General features: G+C 41.9%; 1 protein-coding gene across 2 annotated transcripts in view; it reads right to left on the bottom strand.

The window, feature by feature from the left end:
• Positions 1-8320: 8320 nt before the first annotated feature.
• Positions 8321-21203, bottom strand: part of anks1b (ankyrin repeat and sterile alpha motif domain containing 1B) — a 222899-nt gene continuing 210016 nt past the window's right edge. The window contains exons 22-29 of one of the 2 annotated variants that reach the window (XM_067254093.1): positions 20424-20549; positions 16970-17041; positions 15353-15439; positions 15027-15164; positions 14744-14911; positions 12477-12599; positions 10653-10744; positions 8321-9488 (exon numbers count right to left, since the gene is read on the bottom strand). In XM_067254093.1, the coding sequence (XP_067110194.1) occupies positions 9440-9488; positions 10653-10744; positions 12477-12599; positions 14744-14911; positions 15027-15164; positions 15353-15439; positions 16970-17041; positions 20424-20549 (855 nt within the window). In that variant the 3' untranslated portion in view covers positions 8321-9439. The remainder of the gene's footprint in view (positions 9489-10652; positions 10745-12476; positions 12600-14743; positions 14912-15026; positions 15165-15352; positions 15440-16969; positions 17042-20423; positions 20550-21203) is intronic. The other variant, XM_067254092.1, reaches the window with a different exon arrangement.

The raw sequence follows: 21203 nt of genomic DNA, 5'->3' as shown, positions 1-21203 counted from the left end.
CTTTCCTTCCTGCATCCCCATCAGATAAAGATGAAAACAGCCTAACTGTCTGCTATAATCCTCAATTTTTTGAGGACCAAAATAAAGGCTTATACTAAACTCCCACCCACATTGCCCCCGTCTTGTGTTGTTACACAATCTATTCATTCTGCATTCGGCACAAGGCTTCCAATCAGCAACAAACCTTAAAGCCCACAAACCAGAAGACTGCAGCTTCAAATCCCCTTTCTCCTGTGCTCAGGCTTGCCCAGTGCTGTAGCTATGTCTATCGGCTTGAAGATTGTCAGACTAATTGCAGATTGCAGGAGTTATAGCCGAGTTTATGGCGCTGAACGAACACAGTAAAGGCTCCTACCGTACAACAGCTCTGTGAATGTCCTTTTTCGTTTTTATCAGACGTTCTGGCTCAGAATAGCGTCTTTCTGGGCTGTTGTACAGAGTGCCCGGTCTTTCGTTCAATCACATTAATGAACTAATTTCGTCCTACCTTTTATGCCTTATTCACCAACGCTTATTTGAATTGAATGTCAAGCTAATTTATGTTGAATAATAATTGTGTTGAAACATGGACAAAAAACTTTACTTTAAATGACTACTGTATACTGTATGTAACGCAGGGTAACTAATGGGTGAATTTTAAAGGGGTCATTGATTGCAAAACCGATTTTACCTTGTCATAGTTTAATAACGACAGTTCGGTGGGTAAAATGGACATACAGTGATCCTCAAAGTCCATTGACACCTCTTTCCTATTTAAACCTCACAACTTGAAACTGCTGCTGTAAAACGATTGGTTTTGAAAAATGGGAATTTGTGACGTCACAAATTCCGCATCACCTTTGGCAAGCCCCAACATTTACATACAGACCAGCCCTCTGGTGTTCTGGCCCAGGATCTCAGACACTAGTTTGGCTGCGCGCTGCTCTGTGTACTTCCACGCGAACAACAAAGGAGAAAGTTTGAAAGTTTTTAAAGTATATTGAAAATGGACCATCGTAAATGCAGTGTTTCAGGCTGTACTGTGAATGCTGACACTTTTCATAATCTTCCCAAGGAACCAAACACTCGACGGGCATGGCTGATGTTTTTCTATGAGAAGATCCCTGTGAAGTTCAACACTCATTATTCATTTGCTCGAACCATTTCACCAAAGACAGTTTTGAATGAAAACATTGGACAATTTAAAGAAGGATTTGCTAAGCCGCTGTTGCTGAAAAGAGGTGCTGTTCCAACCGTATGCTCATCACAAATGCAAGTTTTAAGTATGATTTTGTCGCTAACAGCTAGCCTATTAGCAATGCTAACGTCTCCTGTATCAAGCATAGGTAGAATGCTAAATACGTTTCTAAACACATCAACATACCTTACTTAGCAAATGACTCTAGCTAGACTAGCTGTAGTCGGCATTAGAAGGGAAGCTTCCGAAAAAATTGCCAGAAAACCAATAGCAGTCTAGCCTATTGCTAACGCCTGTCTAGATGATCTATTAGCCTAGTTTATTGGCAATGGGGATAACGTTATTTCATGTTCCTGACTGTGTTTCATTCAAATAAATAACCTGTGTTGTCATGTAAATCTACAATTCAAGATGTTTGTCCAGATCTATTTTTCAGCAAGATAGCTACAGCTAAGTGAAGCTGAGTTGAATCACTATAGTTTGTTTGCTAAGCTGTACAGCTAACGTTATCCACCTAAAGCCTTTAGGTGAGACAATGAAAGGTCAAAGGCAAAAAATTAGATTTTGTGTATATAGTGGCCAAATTCTAGCCTGGCTCTGCCCTCCTACGTACTTCCGCTCAATTTGGATTTTGCTTCTGTACTAGGTCTGGGATTTCAGTGCATCAGTCGGATTTTAGAAACAATTTTTTGTAGGTCCAATCAGCGAACAGAGGGAGTAGCTGAGAACGATGACGTTGATGTTGTGCACTAGTTTGAGTTGTAGTTCAGTAATGGAAAGATGCGAGCGAAGCTATTCTGCGGTTGTGGCAACGCTGCCGAATATCCATAAGTTAAAGCCGGAGCAAGAACAATCCTTGCTGAGTTTTGTTGGTGGTCATGATGTTGTGGCCCTCCTCCCCACGGGGTTCGGGAAAATGTGTGTTTCCAGCTACGGCAGCTAGCTCCGTGGTGAAGACGAATGCTAGCGATTGGTTATGGCAGATCAGAGTGGCTCTGGGCAGATCCAATAGTTTTAAACTTCAACAGAGTACCCGCCTTCAAGGAAGTTAACGCTTGTCAATGGAGTGATCCCAGACCCTCTGTACAAATGAAATGTACGAGGGTCTGGTTAGGACCAGGCTAGCCAAATTCCTTAATGATATAATTTTTTTTACTTACTATTATTGTTAAGGATTTAACATGGGGCCAAATACAACTTTTACACAAATGTACAATATAAATAGGGGGTTGCAGTCACACATGCAGTTTTGGTCCAAAATTAGGGTTAGGGTTTTGAGTTCCTTTTATGGTACATAGTCATGGCTTGGTACAGTGAATAATTGGGGTTAGTTAAACACAATTGATCAATATCATGACCCTAGTCCCAACAGGGGATCAACAGCGCCACCTAGAATAGTTAATTTCTTAAAATTAAAAGCTATAATTCGTCTGAGATTTTGTATTCAGACTCAAAAGGGCTTTCTTTAAGTATAATGTTGAGTTGTAAAATAATTATGTTGTATAAGGTTAAGTAAAAGTAACGTATTACGTAGTATTATGACAGTTACCTTTGGACTAATTGATAACTGATAAATTATGACTTTTTAAAGAGACTGATGTAAGTAAATATTACATAGCCTAATAAGCGAATCTGGTACTACTTTAGGACGAAGAAAGGATAAAATGAATATGAACAGACAGAACTACAATTCCCAGAATTCCACCAGAGCGTTTTGACTACAAACATGCGCCATATTTGTAGTCCGCTTATATTCACATTTGTGCTAGTTGCTACTGCTAGACTCCATGAATTAACTTTCCATTATTACACAGCTCTTCTTAATGCTGTAGAATGCTCCATTCACTTGAATAGGGTTTCCCAACTTTCTGTGGTCAACTATTTTTCCATATTTGACCGTTGCTATGCATAATTGATCGCTGTGAAGGGAATTGGCCTTTTTGACTCGGATTCACGTCTTTCGTAGCACTCCACAAGAAGTCCGTTAACTTATCAACCCCAGCGTATTCCATTGCTTAGTGACGTCTGAAGTTCAACGTCTTTGGCAAACTATTTCTCTACTGATCAACACTACGAATGGTAACAAATAAATTGTAAAAAGACACACTGTGTTAAGCTATTTTTTAGTTTTGGCAAGTAGCCGTGTAATAAGCGGGATAATGTATAGAACGCCGGTCATTATCGGGAAAATAAGCCCCGACAGGGCGAACAGCACCCCGACGCGAAGCGGATGGGTTTTGCTTCGCCCTGAAGGGGCTTATTTTCCAGATAATGACTGCCGTTCTATACATTATCCCTTACTTAATTTCAAACAACAAACTCTCTCTCTCTCTCCACAACCCATGTCTGGGAGTAAGATACAGTAGTATTGGAATGGAAGGTAAAACATATCCTGGATCTGCAAATTGAGATGGCCTACTATTGTGTATTCCGGGAGGAGATTCCCCTAGCTAGACTAGCTAGCACTAGCTAATATCCCATTTGTATTGTAAATAAAAATAAATAAATGAGAATAATCTTAACATTGACTAACACCACCCAACACTCATTGTCCCTTTTAATATTAAAGATAAAACATGCATGTTCCTCAAAACACAACTTTGCATGCCAGAATCAGAGCAAGATATGTTTGCTAATTTACCGGGAGAGCGATGAAAACGCACTAAAGAATTACTTTGGTAAAATTCATTGGGAAGCCTCTGGGGGTCGTTCCAATACTAATGCGTTGATCCTTGATCATGTCCTTATCCTACCTTTTTTAATACTTCGCTCATTAAGTGCATTTCCCCTAAACTATTAATTATATGCTTACTACAACTAATCTCTCTCCGGTACTGTACAGTACATGCATGAAGCGCAAGATTAAAACAGAAAATGTTGTAATTAGCCTATAATAAGCTAAGACTATTTTCTTCCCCTTCCGGTCAGGTTCGCGTTCATTTTGATCTTAAAATTCTTCATATCAACAGTGTACAAGTATAAATAAATACAAGGAAATCCTATTAAATAAATACATAAATCATGGATTGTCTAGCGATGGTAACTGAAGATTTTCCGCTATATCCGAAACGTTTAAAAAAATATCCAGAATCGATGCAGAATTTCTAAAAACTGGATGGACATAACATTAACCCACATTATTGTGGAATTATAAAGGAGACTTTCGTGTTTTGGGGTTGAAAAATATTCGAGGATATAAGAAAAAACTTCCGTTTACAATGGCATCCCACCCTTCCTTTTTAAATGGGAATGGTGTTCAAAGCGTACAATATTGCTGCGGATGGGTTTACATTGGAGTTAGTTGAAACCCCAAGACATCTCATACTGACGCCAAAGGGTACCCTGTGCGTCCGCATCCGATGCCTAGGGCTGTGACAAAGCGTCGGTATTTGACACTTGGGAATGAGAACAGGTTTTTATATGGCTCTGGGATCACTATATGAAAGGGGCGATTGTAAACTACTGCCCTCCTGCTTGTTTATGGGCCAGGGTGGCTCATTATTAACACACACGGCTTAGCATATCATTAGACAAATCGAGTAATTCCAACCTTCTAAACTACTAGTAGGTCATGAGGTGCCCTACTACTTGATTCAGATGTGTGATTTTTTTTTGATTTTCTGCGGATAAATCGACAAATTCATACTGTATCTGGTGTTATTTCAAGTCTCCACCTTCGTTGTTTCAGTGAGTGCTGTTGGCCGTGTTGCATCTTTGCTCTGCAGCGTCACTCGTTGTAAACCAACCAATCAGCGCGCAGCTCATCTATATATTCATGAGCATACCATAAAAGGAGAAAACCTAGCATTTTTTACCGGGAAAATTTCACTGGATGTATCAGGGGGCATAGAACAGCACCCGGGCCATTTTCAGCCCGACCAATGTTACATACCCTATTCGGAGACCTTAAGAAACAGTGTGAAATACCAAAAAAAACCAGTCAATGACCCCTTTAAATGTTGTAAAAGGAAAAAGAGAAAACAAAATAGCGCGTCCCGTTTTGAATCAATACGGAACGGGGTTTGTCCCACATTTTCAGAGTTGTCTTCAACGCAGCGTCCCATGCAAATCATCCCACCCGCATTCTGAGAAGACTCGTCCTATTCTACCCCTGATTGGGTAATACTCGCTGCCATCGTTGGTTTGATCTTTTTCTATGGCTCTGGTTTGATCGGTTTGTTTCAGGGTCACGAGTCAGAGTTAGGCCGGTCTCTTGGCGGAGAGTCGATTTGAAAGAATGGCGCAGGCAGTTCCGTATACCCCCCCGTGTAATAAGAAGTACACTTATAAAAGGAAGTAGGCTTGACATGCTCAAGTACTGCACACTACTACTTCTGGTCCACTGATGTTATCATGTTCGTGATGTTCATGTTAAGTTGTGATTTACCACCACTGGCACGTCATCATGCCCCCCCCCCCCCCCCCCCCCCCCCGCGGCGGCAGGCGTCCCTTATTTTACTGTATCGAAGGTGGCAACCCTACTTTTGACCGTCTTGGTAAGCTTCACTCGTTGTACTATGATGCTAGCATGAATATCACAAAATGCACGTACAGGTTCGCTCTTTATTAAAATTTAAATACAAGGTTTAGTAGTGAAATGTAGTTGGTCAGTTCAGAATGTTATATAGGGGTCAAATTTCTAAAGAGCCTGCTCAAAGTAGGCGCTAGCTTTTATTTCTCATCTCATGGAGACATGGCTTTGGCGCATAGCTCATTGCCAATATAATGTTGGTTAGCATAGGCATTGTGTTACAGGTTTCGCTCTGGCTAAAATGGTTGAAGGTTAATGTTATTTAAGTTATTTTGTTTGAAGGAAGACAACATTTATAGCAAAATGTCAATTGATTTGTATACTCTGACCTTGCTACACACCTAGGTCAGGTTTTTTGTTGGGATACTTTGAATTGGATGGCGAGCCAACCCACGAGGATAAAGCTGGGAGATTTGGAACCTTCATCTTGAGGACGAACTATATTCCCTTGTTTCATATTGGATTGGTAACAGACTGATTCTAGCATCACCATTGGTGGTGATTTGTTTTCTTTTGTATAACCGAATTTAGCTGGAACCAACATTTATGAATATTGTTTTATATGTTTCTGTGTGATCCAATTTGTAATCAAGGATGTTATTAGAGTCAAAGGGTGCGTGCACCCAGAAAGTAATTGATTGTATTAATATCTGAGGGAGATTGTTCTATCAATGCATGTAAGACCGTTGCTTTGACTTAAAGTAAAAAATAATAATACATGTTGGAGTACTACTGCTACCTCTTGTTCCCATCTAGTTTCTTCTGATCAATTGGCCTATTCTTCCCATTTAGTATACTTAACAACTTTGTTACATGTCGGTGTGTTCATAGTAAATTCACATTTGTTGGTAGTCTATAGATGCTCAATAAACAATTTCCATATAGAGTATATAAAGTGACAAAAGTATCAAATCTAAAATGGTAGGTACCCAATAATATTATAGAGTAAACCATCTAGTTTTATATTGTATACTCAGCCAGTAAAGATTATAAGGGAGTGTTTTTCCCTGGGATTAGTTGAAGGCTGTAATGGCTTGTCGCCTTGTCCTGACAAATATGGATACAAATCTGTCAAGACTTTATCTCTGAATCTGTCAAGACCTTAAGTCCTGTAACTTGGGTTTGGTCCACCACTTGCTAAATCGATGGCAAGAGGATTTTTTTCTTGGCCCCTAAACAAATGTCTTATCTGTGGGGATGTCTCTAGAGATACAGTTCCAGCCTTGCTTCTTGGGGGTTTTCATCCCATCTCCAGTTTGCGGGTTTAAATCTCACCTGCCTGCTGTTTCAGGTTTCTTTCTTCTCAGGAAGAGCATCCGTCCATCGCCGGCTGGAGTTTGAGCTGAAGGATAACGAGAATCCAAAACATACCTTCCTGTTCTTGAAGCTGTGCAAATGAAGGTGAGCTTGTGTGAAAAGTATGTTTTGAATGAATGACAGTAGGAGTCAGATGGCAGAGCGGTTAGGGAATCGGGCTATTAATCAGAAGGTTACCGGTTCGATTCCCGGGCGTGCTAAATGACATTGTGTCCTTGGGCAAGGCACTTCACCCTACTTTCCTCAGGGTAATGTCCCTGTACTTACTGTAAGTCGCTCTGGATAAGAGTGTCTGCTAAATTACTAAATGTAATGTAAATGTAATGATAGTGTATCTAAACAGTAACACAGCTAACCCTAACTCAATAGTTAAACTCAACAGGTAGAATTATCAAGCACTACTGTATTGTATTTGAACACTGTACCCATGTATACAACCCAGGGCAGTGCAGTTCAGAGTTTTCAGACTCTAACCTTGATCTTAATTCAATATCCTGACTCAACTGCTGGAATTGTCAGGCCTGGTGGTTTGCTCATGTTTGCTCTTCTGATACTTCCAGATGGAACTGAACTAAATGTGCATGCAGCCTTGGCTTGAAATGGGCCTATTCTAACAGTTTCATAATACAAGAATGCCACTCTACAGTAGTTGGAATGTAATATAGGAGTAAATAATAGCAAAGCTAATATCAAAGCCCATGTATAGTGATTAACTGGAATCCTATCCTAGATCGATAGAAATTGACACAGACATTTCCCTCTAAAACGCAGATTGAATTCCTATGTGGCTTGTGATGTATTGAGTTTGAATAAGATTAGAAGATAATGGCAATCATTGATTTGACTCAACTTGCCTTTGACCTGTATCATGGTAGAGTCTCATTCTAAGATCGATAGGATTGTCTTGGATGCATAACCATCAATAGATATCTACTAAAGACAAAATAAGATCAGTGTAGCATAAAATGTTTAGAAATTGTATTTGAGATATTACAAGACCTCTGAAGTTAAAGTATTTTGAACTGGATGAGTTGGGTCATTTCATGTGATTTAGCTACTGGATTTTTATCAGGCAACATTTGAATACTATTGCCTCCTTCCCCTAGAAGACTAGAATTTTTGAAAGCATAAATGAAGAAATCACTGATGAATAATGGTTTTACAAGTCGTGTTTATTCCATGTGCTTTACAAGGATATAAATTATGACCATTACAAAAAATCTTTGTGCTGGAAGCCCAAGCCTATGTACATGTAGTTAGTCAGCAGTGATGTAACCCCCCCCCCCCTCCCCCCATACAACCTTTATAATCTAACAATTTATTTTCAAATCTGACCTTTCATATTTTGGTACCTTGTTTCCAGTGCGATGTACTGCAAATCTTTATTTTTTCCTTATTTTTTTCCTTTGACTACATTACATGTATGAACAATGAGTTGGCAAAATATCTATTTACATTTATATAGTTGGACTACGCTTCATCCAAATAATACAGTAATACCGCAATAAAATATTACATCTGCTTGTAGTTATAGTTGAGCCCCATGAAAAACAATGGAGAGTTAACCTGACACGCGACTTGAGTCAAGCCATCAGAAACATTCACACTCTAAATAGAATTCTATTTTTTAAATGTAATTATTTAAGGTCTGATCATTCTCAAGTCTTGAGGTTTTTCATCTCAGCATATTATATAAAAATAATGTAACATTAAGACAACAGTAGACAAGAATTGCACAATAATAATAATAATAATAAGAATGGCAATATAATACTCTCATTTTAAACATTAAAACATCTGGAGATACCAGTATTTTTTCGACAGTGGATGGCCAACCAATACGCTGGCCCAAACTGATGTCAGTCGTTGCATGGCAGTCCATCGTGGCTGGTCCAATCACATTTCGTTAGTATTTGTGCATATCCGTATTGTATTATTGACCATAAACAAAATGAAACAAGGGAGAAAAGAGCAAACCAGAAGTCCTCTAAATCCATGCTCATTCAAATACAGACATGCCCAATGATGCTTTGAGAGGACAAAGGCTCGTCCTCACAGTATCTGCAAGGAGAGCGGAACATCCTTTGATAGGTCAGAGGTCGTGCCTCCCTGTATGGAGAGCTGTTGATCCAGGGCTGTGGGCTTGTCGAAGTTGTGGCTGCTTTTGTGAAAGTGTACATTCAGAGCAGATCAACTTGTGTATGTCGGCAGTCATTTAGGTGTGTGTGGATAGACAGTCCTGTGACAATTTTTTTTTGTAGTGTCCTTACAAATGAACGATGAATGTCCTCATTCTGTAGTCAACCTTAAACACCCCAGATCCATGTCCATCCCTTGACACTGAGAGCAACAGGGTCCATATTTTGTAGTCCTTTTTGCAATGTATGTGTGATAGGGTCCATGTTTAGGGCTGGCTACATTCTTTGCATTCCACAGTAATAGACATGAGCATCCGGCATTGCCCTGTGAATGAGATCACATCACTTATCCAGAGTCCTCAAACCCGCCTCTCCTGGCCCCTTTCCTCATCAATCCAAAATGGCCCCCTTTCAAGCTAAACCATTAGGATCTTCTTTTTCATATAAAAAACAATAGTTATGGATAAAATAACTGATTTAAGCTAATTATATACTACAGGTGTAAAAAGAGAAAACAACTCAAAAACTGAAGACCTTTTTCTTTTTGCGTCAGTGGTCAAGCAGCCTCTGGTAAATCAAACAATTGTTAGCAAAACATTTTCACCATGTTTCAAAATATAATCTGTTGTAAAAATCAAAACTCGAAGAGTCTGACAAACAATTCTGACACTTGACTTTTTGAAAAGTAAAATTTTGCTACATCTCTAGTTGTCCATTCTCCTCGCCAACTATTTACTGTTTTTGCCTTTTACTTTCATCCAGTTGCCAGTTTTGGCAAAGCATCCCCCCCAAACAACATGAATTGGCTTTGATCTAATGACAAAAAAGACTGTTAAGGATGGGGATCTTAGCAGCATTATGGTTTAGTTTTTCATTCAGGTTGTCGAGGGGGTGTCGAGAAAGAGAAAAGCAAGGGGTGAAAGAACACAGCAGCAAGAGGAGGAGGAGAAAAAAGATGAGCAAGACAACCAAAGAATTGCATTCCCTATCAAGAGGAGGAAAAAAGAGTAGAGGACTGATTGAGCAACAAACCAACAAAGAGTAGGTGTTTGAATGTGGAAAAACTGGAAAAAACCCCCACAGGTAACAACTGAGCGGGTTCCGCGACGCCCCAAAAGTGTCAGAGTTCATGCTCCGCCTCTACAATGAGGATCAAGGTAGAGCGAGGGGCTGTGGAGGACGGGCCAAGAGAGGGAGAGAGTAAGGATGTGTGTGAGAGAAAGAGAGAGCGAGATTGCAGCGCCAAACGTCATCATGCAGCGGGCGGAGCTAACGGCGTTAGGGGCTGGAGATTCCCTCGGCCCGGTGAGGTCACACCACGGAATGCGTGCATTGGCCTGTGGCCCCCCGACCCCGTGGCTCCATCGGCTTAGGGGGGAGGGGGGGGGGGGGGGTGGAGGACGTGCCATCTAGTGGGCACTTTCTGAAAGGCACACACACACAGGAGCGGACAAAGGCGGGCCTACGTTAGAAAATAGTTGTCTCGTACTTGGTGTTGACGCCACGCTTGGCCTCCTGGCCTGGCTCCACAATCCACGGCACATTGGCGTGACCCTTCTGGTCCATAGACGGCTGTTCCATCTGGGGGGAAGAGGAGGGGGACGGAGGGTGAGGAGGAAAGAGAGAAAGAGCAAGAGAGAAAGTTACAGAACGACAACAAGGAATTAGGAAAAGTAACAGATTTATTTATCAGAGAAAGAGAGGGAGTGGTACAGGAGGCAGGTGAGCGGATGGGTATATAGACTTACACACACATACACACACACACACACATTGTATACAGCTATCCTTGCAGGGACTCTGAATTCAGTCCACTTTAAAATCCTGTTTTCCCTAAACCCCAAACCTAATCTTAACTCTAAAAACCTTACTTGAACCTGATAAAGAAAGTGTTTTGTCCGTCTCTTCTTTAACGGAGTAACTAAGTTGGATTTGTATCAGTATTTAGCAATCTGCAGATTTGGAGAGAAAACCAGACCTCTGACAAACACCAGGCTTAGGTCTCAATCATGTCTCTCTCAGCTCTGAAGGCCGGATCTTTTATAAGGCACAGCAAGAAAATACACATAGATAGTGACAGTCAGGCAGTAATGGTGTTACAACTGTCACAGAGAAAGAGATTCACAGCTCTCAGCCCATGATCACTCTCAGGGCAGAGAGAGATCATAGGTGGAGCTCTCCCCGTCGTCATCACAACGGACGTTTACCCAGTACTTTCTCCGGACCCTGAACATCTATTCAACCTGACGAAGACATCAACTCTTATCAATAGTAAAACTCCCATGAGAACATACTAACTAGTATCCAATGACTAGTTATATTTATTAGTGAATAACATTATACGCTGTAAATTAAGTTATTGTTGCTTGCCTTCCTACAGGTACACTCTTGCACTTGTGAGGTTCATGTTGTTTAATTTGTCATTTGTTTAACTAAATACTCTTATGTTTCTTCCCATTGGCACTTATTTGCTTTTCAGAATGTATGCTTCATGTTTTGGCTTCCCGCAATGTGTTTGGGGCTATATCGTTGTTTATGATCATTGACCTACTGACTTTTTGTAAAGCTCTCTCTTGGAAGTTGCTTTGGATAAAAGCATCTGCTAAATGAATAAATGTAAATAAATGTAAAAAAGTACACAGGAAATCCCAATTTCCTCCACAAATAGTAAACCTAAACTTAACCCTAGCTCCAACCCTAAGCATAAAACTATCCTTAACTCTTAACCCTAATTGCAATTCTACAACACTGATTCTAACCCTAGCCTTGAAATAGCAAGGGTATTTTAAGAAAGTGACACACACACTCACAGAGAATGTTTTCTCTAGGATCTACCTTGACAACAATGGTTGTCAGGCCAATCAAAATGCTCCTTCTCGTTGCTGAGGGTGCTTTCCTACAATTCAATTAGTTTGTTCTTGTTCGACTCAAAGATGATTGGGGGAGGGGAGTGTTCCTGGCTGTGAACAAACACACACACACATTTCGACTCAGGGATGGACACTGGGTTTAATCTAGTATTACTGCAGTAGAAGACTCCAGGTGTGTGTGTGTACACCAAGATACCAAAACACCAAGTTACCAAAAAGTTCCCTCTCTAAAACCAACTACATCAGGACAATAAACAATTGTTTGCAGAAGGGCAGTGAGAGGCAAACACAGACATCAGAGCAGATGGGAAACTAAACCAACTAAGTCAAGGGATTCAGAGTCACAAAAAAGAAAAGAAAATGTGAGCACAATAAAACCTCAGGAACGCCGACTCACAGAACAGAGGCGAACAGAGGAGGAAGAAGAGCGAGGGGAAGAAGACCTGAAACAGAGCTTGGTGAGGATGATGGAGGAGGAGGAGTCGGGAGGGAGGAGGTGGGTGGAGAGGAGGCCGGTGGGGGGTGTATATGTGGCCCAGCGACCAACGGCTAGTGGGGGGCATGACCTATAGGGGAGCGGAGACACAGAGGTCACAGAGAGGTCATAGGACATCGGCTCTGTGACGGCGCCCCCCCCCCCCATAAACACCATGGCAACACACCGGGCAAAAAACCACTGCACAGATACTTTTAAGGAGATATAATTAAGGAGCAGCAATGTAACCATGGTTATAACGTGGGGGATGGGGATACCAAAACACCATAGCAACACAATGCCGATGGCAAGGTAGCGATCCTGGCAACACCCATAAAGAGCACACAGCGATATGGCCAGGGTAAGAAGAGTTACCTCACAACAACGGCATGCTGAAGAGACACTCACATCCAAGCCCACAGCAGAACACTGGAACACCATGGCAACGCCTAATTAACACACTGGCGTGCAGGTAGGCGCATACGCAGATGCTTATGATGGCGCGAAAGAGAAACTCGGAGTTACGGAGAATGAAAGAACGAGGAGGAGGAGCCGGCGGCATGCTATTCCCAGCCCGCAGCACAACACAGACCATTAACTACAGCACACACACGTAGGCTCGCACGCACAGTGGGGAGATGGTGGGGAGGCGGCGCGCCTACTGACCACACACGTGGTACAGTACGAGTACACACACACTGTACGTGTGGTTACAGTAGACAAAGATGACGGTCAACCACACCCAGAAAGCACTGGGTAGTTCAGGAACGATGCCATGTGACTGAAGCGTCTTCAACGCGGGCAAAACACAATAATTGAATACAGGAATAAATAATGAGAGAGAGGGAATGGACCACCATTCTCCCTCTCTCCTCTATATAACACCTAACACTTCCTCCAATGACATGGGGACAGCCGCTAGTGTCTCTTTCTAGCTGTCTATATTTTTGTCAGCTGAGTCACTAAACTAAGACGTACTCTCCTCTGGGCCAGACAGGAGACGCCAACACTTTTATAGAGCAGTCATTTGGTGTGGCACTGTAAATCTTGTGTGTGCATGTGTGCGTGTGCACATCTGTGAGAGAGAGCTGTAACTCTTCACAAGCCCCCCCAGCCCCGAAGCAACAGCAGGTGATACTTTACAATACATGCCATCGATGAATAGAACTCCTGATACAGTCTTCTTTCTGTTCTGACCATTGTTACTCCTGATGTGATTTACTGGAAACCGGAAAACATCTGTCAGTGTCCAAAGTACGGTGATGGCATGGGTAAAAATGCTAAAGTCTGCTGGGAAAATGCTACAGAGGGTGTATTAAAAAGTTACTTTAAAAAGACACACCCAGAGCTTGGTAGAGGCGTGTCCTCCATGTTTTTAAAAGATCTGCTGTCTTAAAACTTGGTGTTAACCTTATGTGTTAATTTACAAAAATATGCATGCTGTGGTTGAATTTCTACTGAACTTTCAAGCTCCAGGGAGTTCAGGGAGGTTGCGGGGGTGAACAGGTTGACAGACAGACACTGTGGCTGGGGAGTAAGTCCGGGCCCTAAAAAAGATGGTGGGGATTAAGGTTTCACACTTACACAACGGCAAAAGGGACACCAATGTGGAGAAGCACACACTGTAAACGTAACTAACGCACCCACACACACACACACACAGGGTTGTGACTCAGGAAGGGTGTAACACACAGACACTGCACTCTTTGGAGCGCCCTATACAAACAGACCTCATCCATCACCCAGCAGTGTAGGAGACTGCAGGGACGGGAAGATGGAGCACTCCGTTTACTCATCAAACAGCCACCTACCACCTCTGCTACAACCTCCGAGTGTCCGGGAAAACATGGTGCACACACATGCGCATGCATCACAAAGCACACACAAACAAGCAAAACCTCACCACCCTTACACAAACACACACTTGTTATCCTCATTAACTATCAGTAAACACTACAGAAAGTCTGCAGAGTCTGCCTGGTTTTGTCCATGCATGCACACACACACACACACACACCCCCCAAAGCCAATCTTGAAAAAACATAAGGCCAAACTGCACACGGTCATACCGCACAACAACCAAATAAATAAATCTGGTATAGATGAAACAATGTAAGAGTACAGTGAGTGGGTATGGGTAAATTAAAAATATAACTGAAATAGTCATGAATGTTGTAGAGTAAAGGTGAGAGGTCACAGAGAGGGTTAAGAGGGCATGTGTGTGAGGTCACTCACAGACTTGCGGACGTTGGCACGGGGCTTGGGGATGGGCTTGTTGGGCTTGTTGTCAAAGCTCTCTGGCAGCGTGGACGAGCCGTGGCCACTCTTCCTAGCCTGGAGGGCCAGCTGGTATGCCACCTCAAATGCCTGGCCCAGGGTCAAGATAATCTCGTACGCCAGGTTCTAACACACACACACACACACACTTTATACAGTTAAAATATGACCAAACTGGGGAGTAGGAAGGCACATTTTGGCCGTGGGAAAGCCCCAGGGCAGCGCTGGCATAGAAGCTCACCACGTCGAAGGCGGTGAAGACGTGGCAGTAATGGTGGCTGGACTTGAGGTCTTTGGTGATGTAGGCGAATGTGGACAGGTCTTCAGGGTCCTGAGCAGCACACGAGATGTTGCGGATCTCGTGCTCAGCAATGATGTTCTACGGAGAAAGTTGGATTTGCGAGATACAAGGTTGATTCTCTTACCCAAACCTACAGCAAGTTTTTTTTGGGGGGGATTTCTAAGAACCGTTTTGTTTCTTTAGTGATGAAGAATAGCTATAGGATATGACACAAATGTCAGACATAAATGAATAGTGATGTTTGAAAGTAACAGGTTTTCTCTCACCTTGTTTGTGGCATCGATGAACTTGACCCCCTTGTAGGAGACAGAGAGGACAATGGTTGGAACCTTTTTCATCTGTTCTGTTGATTTCTATGAGAGTGGAGAAACAGAGTGTGTGTGAGAGAGAAAGAGAGCATGAGAGAGACATTTTTTTTGTATTGGATTTTGCAGTTAGACTTATACAACTCCACTCCACTAAGACCAGCACCCAGTCCAGCTTTCAGCTATAAATTGATCCAGAGAGAGAGAGAGAGAGAGAGAGGAAGAGAGGGAGGGAGACTAGACAAGATGAAATCAGCATGGAGTCTATACATGACTTCACCCTTAATAACCCTCAGTACCTATAGTAAATCAGTTCAAACGATCGTAAAGGTTCTAAAGGTCATTTGGTGCCCTTTGGGGAAAAAATACAAAGTTGCCACTCTGACCCAAGATGAAGCTCTATCATCCACAGTATGTTGTCTGTACTGTATTGTACTGGGTTGTATTGTATGGTATGGCTGTATGACACACTTCTGGCTCCCATTGCATTTCAGTATTTCTTTCTAATTTCCCTTCTTGTTGTAGGTTAGATGAGTAGATGTATGCAGTTGTTTTACGTAATTTTGTATCAGTAAATCATCTCTAACTATCTGTCAAGTGTCTCATTTGCTCAAAGAAGCACATCATAATTCCTTTTTTCCATCTCCACCCTTCCCCCACACCCCTGTCTCTGGGGAGGAGAAAAAAGAGAAACAGTGGGGGACAGAAAGGAGAGAGAAATGAGGACAGAAGAAAAAGGGGGAGACTAAAACTGGGGGAGGCTGAAATAAAAAAGTGCAAAGCGAGCAAGGGATTGTGTGTGCGTGTGTGTGTGCGCGTTTGACCAACAATTCCCCAACAGGTCGTGGGTTTCTAAGAATAGCTGTTCAAAAAAATTCTGTGAATTCAGGTATATTTTAATCTCACAGCATGTATGGAAAGGTACACAGGTGGGAGGAACAGACTGAGAAAGAAAGAGTAAAGAGAAAGAAAGGAAAGATGTCTGTAACTTGCGTCGGATGCCATCTGATACAACAGAGAAGTAAACAAAAGTGAAGGTGTAACTGATGGAGGGATTGTAAATACATGATTATTATCATCATCTCTGGAACACTGCAGCACTGTCTCTGAGACGGAGGGAGGGAGGTGGAGAGAGAGAGAGAGACATAAGAGGACAGCAACCAAGAATCAATGTGCAAACGCGAGACGGTGAGCAAGAAAAGAGAGAGAGAGCGAGAAGGTGAACCAATGCAGAGATTGAATATCCAGCTTCTTCAAATCCTTCTCTCTCCTGCTCAATAACGAGCTGTAATCCACCTCCACAAGCACTTGGAGAACTGCAAAAGTTAAAGTGGATTTGAGGCAACTTTGTAGTTGGAGGTAGGTAGGCTATGCAAAACTGATAGATACAACCTTACTTGGAGTACTACAATACAGAGCTCATATATTTACAAAGAATTAAAGGAAAATTGTATGAATGTTTGTGTTGCATTGGGACATTCGTTGTTATCGTGCTATTATACAGCTTATGTTTAAAACATGTGCTGTCTTGCTAATAAAGTTGGACACGTTTAGGTTGATGTTGTGCAAATGTCCTACCCTCATCTTGGAACAGGCGTCCTGTGTTGATTCCGTCCCTCTCAGTTCCTTCACCAACATGGAGCCTAGATACTGTGAAACCAAGAAAAAAAAAAAGAACTGAATAGAAATAGATCAAACAGACGGAATTGCACATTTCTGATTCTTTGGAAGTTAGATTTGCATATTCACTCACGGCCAATTGCCTCACAGTTTTGTACTTGGCCCATGACAGCTGCCTTGTGGTTCAACAGGGGCAAAATGTCTGACAGGTCCATTAAATGACTCATCAGTATTGAATTGGATTGAATTACCAAGGGAAATAACATGCTGATTACAAGTCAACATGACTCATTAAGTCAATCGACCACAAAACAAAAGGTTGCTACAAAGCCTACTTCTCACTGACATCACTTCCTGTCTGAAGTGTGTGGGGATACTTGTAAACTGTGTGTAGGTCTGGTGCCTTTGGCAAAGCAGCCCCCCCCCCCCCCCCCCCCCCCCCCCCCAGAAGAATATGGTGTCTGGAAAAGCTGGGGGATAGGAGGAAAGTAATTAAGCTGGACACCTGCACTTGTGGGGGACACTGTTTATGAGAACACAGGGGCACTAAATGGATGTAAGATTTACCGTCTGTTGGGCAAACCCCTGACATACATGCTCAAATTCCATAAGAGGTTTTATTTGAAGACTTAATGTGCATCTCAGATGACTTTATATTTACAGTGTCTTGATTAAGTTTCCAGTGTCTGTGTGCTTTTGGCAAATTAAATAAATTAACCTTCCAAGAGGCAAGAGCAACCCAATGGGAAAGGTCCAAACGCATCAACCTTGTACTCTGAATTTGATTAATATCTCTAGCGCACTCCATAGTTACAGTTAGCATCCTACAGATGCACTCAGCAGTGGTGCTGAGGTGAGCGAGGGTAGTCCGGTGGTTTTAGCGAGGCCGTCTCCACCCATTATTGCCTTGTCTGGCTCTAGTAATAATGTTACTGAGTCGTCAGGGGAGAGCCTTAGGTAATACGGAAAACATTGTAACAACATTATCGACCTCCGGTCACCCGTTCTGTGTATCTGTTCGTCTCTATTATTATTCTTGAGCGTTGGTTTTGTTTTTGTCTAGTAGACACCACCACCAACCTGACGTTGATGTAATGCTAGTAACGCAATTGTGCGAACAGGCGGTGGTAACATCAACCACTGTTAAAGACTGTTAAAGTTCATACTACCGTACTGTAGTACAGGGGCGGTCCTGGGGTTGTGGGTTTTGTGTGCCCCTGTGACAACGAGCTTGGACTACCTTTAGGGCCGCCTAAAAGTCTGAACGTTTTTTGAACAACATTTTTGCGATCATGTTCTTTCTGCGAGAAACCACATAAACCGTAGAATGAAGTTAATGTGACTAATACTGATTATGTAATGCAAATGTTAAAATGTTAGGGAAATGCAAATAAATTGTGGAATAATTATGAACACGGTATTTTGCCTGCAATGCAATGAAGAAAACAATATGACAACAATGTTTAATGTAACTGGCCCCTCAAACAGTACAACTGGCCCCAGATTGCCCCCCCCCAGTTGAAATGGTCTACAACTTCTACTGCATATGAATTTTGCCCTGCCCTAGTGTTTCCCTGTGTCTGTCATTGTCTTGCCCTTTGTCACGTTCAGTGGTTTCAGTTCTCGTTAGTTTCATTGTGTCCACCTGTGTCTTGTTTGGTTCGGTGTATTTAGGTTCCTGTTTTGTGTCCAGTCTTTGTCTTGTTCTTACCCCTGTTACCGTGAGTACCCTGTCTGTTCCTGTTACAAGAATAAACCTTTTAGTTACTATGTCTGCCTACTCTCCCGCGTTTGGGTCCTACCCCACCACACACCGTGACAAAAGGTAACAATTGCACGGATTGTGAAGAATTATGCTCTAATCATAATGGAATTGCCTCAAATACTCAAATATTGTTTAGTGATAAGAGTGCTTTATTAGTTAACTTCTAATAAAGCCAAAAATGTGACATAAGGATATTGTTTTTGAGTTAATTTAGCCTATAGCCCACATTGGTTTTATGTTGGAGTTTAATAAAGTAATATCTGAAATGACGACATAAAAAAATGAAAAACAAACGACTCGCAAATGTTGAAGAGTGTGTAGTTTTGTTCAATTAAGAAACTGTCTATGGTTTCATGAATGATGCTACCAATAATTATGTCTGAGGGTTGTCGGGTTTAAATGGAGCAATGCAACATAACGTCACTGTATTGTCTGCAGGAACGAGTCATAGTGACTCGAGGGTGATTTCAGAGGTTTAGTCAAGATGTCATAATGAGGTTTGTCAGTGTTGCCAGAGGTCTTTGTCATAAAAGGCATTGATCATGCTTAGGTTGCTGCCCCCGCGACCCGACCCCCGGAAAAGCGGCAGATGATGGATGGATGGCATTGATCATTATCAGCTTTGGAGAGGCTCTCTTTCATTCTTCATCTCTCATCCACTCCATGTTATCTTGCAGGATCTCACTTTTGGACTCATTATGACTGTGACTCTATGACTGGTGGCCTCCCTCTCTTTATTTGCCTCTATCCCACTCTTCCTCACTCTATCCCTCTATTTCTCCTCCATTCATCTTACACTAGATGCCTTGTGGAGTTCTTAATCTTCGGAGAGCATGCATGTTGGAATAAACAACACCTCTGATCGTCTGTGGCCCTCCCTTACATTTTATGTGTGTCCAAACCCTAGAGGGTATGTCCTGTATAGGACAAAGGACATATATCACAGGATCATAATTTTCCTGTCACAATAACATGAGTTGACTAAATAAATGGGACAACATTGAGAATATAAAGATGGTTTTATCTGCAGAGATGTTCTCTCTGTCTCAAACTGGATTAGGGTCTAAAACATAGCAAAGTATTTGCCATAATCTATGCACTATTTTCTTATCTCCCTCACTCTGAGACCAATAGCCTATTCACGGTTATCTATCTGCAATAGTGATTCATCAGTTAAATCTGCACAGCAATCTGCTTCATGCTTGTCCAGCATAAACCAAAATCAAAAAAATATCAAAAGTACATTGCTGTATCCATGGTTACACAACTTCCTTTATATAATGGAGGAGGCTAAAATGGCCACCCTGGGGAAGGACAGGGTGTTACGATTGATTATGGTTGTACTCTTCATTGCTGTTGATAGCATAGTTTCAGGTACCAGAACTGTGAAAACATGCCACATTTCCAAGGTTAGGGTGGTGATGTTGAGAGCTCTGGTAGAGAGAGAGTGTGTGTGTGGCACCCTTGTTGTGAGGCCCTTTCCCCTACAGTAGGTTTCATAAAAAAAAGTGATGTTGCTTAATGCACTCACACACACACACAAGCATTTATTTATACATGGTTATTATACAGTATAGTACATACCGTCTCACACACATTTGCACCTAGACACACACACGCACAACGTGCAAGGCAGCTGAGACTCACGTAAGCTTCGTAGTCACACGACTGGAAGATGAGCTTTTCTGGGTGATGCTGCCAGTACTGCACTGGAGTGGACGAGGTCGCCTCATTGGGCGGACGCAACGTGATTGGCTCGCACCACTCCCCTTGCTGGAACAAACAACCAGTGGTAACATCAGACACGAGCCAGGGAACATACATGGTTACAGTAAACAACTTGATGCGTGACATTAAGCCAAGCATATTGAGGGCTGACACATTCAGCATGTCAGATGTGCTTGTACATCTGACATGTCTGTTGCCCCGAAGGTTGCAATGTTTGTGATGTCACAGGCAGGTTGCTTGGCTTAACAGAGAAAACGTAATAAGGCTTGAAAAACCGTAATGCGAAAAACATGTCAGGAAAAGCTGTGTAGTGTTGTTTTAATTTAATTTTGTGTAACGCTAACTGTATATTTTAACACTTAAAAGTGTCATCTTTATCTTTGATTTCAAAACTGCTTTTCACATTAAAAGGTTGTGAATCCTGAATAGAGGTCTATTCTGAGGGTTTAGGTAAGATACTGGCATCTGTAAAGCTTTAACACATATTCCTAAAAGCGCTGCATAACTGAAATTGGATTTGATTTCACTGTAATACTGTTCTACAAAAAAAGATCCTTAACAAGATTAATGGTTAGATGTAGAATTTAAAAACACGGTATCTACTTATGCACGCACAAACATTTGACTGAATATCGGAACTGAAAAATGTGGTGCTAATCTAATCTTCAGGACACAAAATCAGTTCTGATGTAGTCAGTC

Source organism: Osmerus mordax, chromosome 17, assembly GCF_038355195.1.
Source record: "Osmerus mordax isolate fOsmMor3 chromosome 17, fOsmMor3.pri, whole genome shotgun sequence".
NCBI lineage: Eukaryota > Metazoa > Chordata > Actinopteri > Osmeriformes > Osmeridae > Osmerus > Osmerus mordax.
The sequence above is the reverse complement of the archived record's forward strand: the minus strand, read 5'-3'. Positions and strand labels throughout refer to the sequence as shown.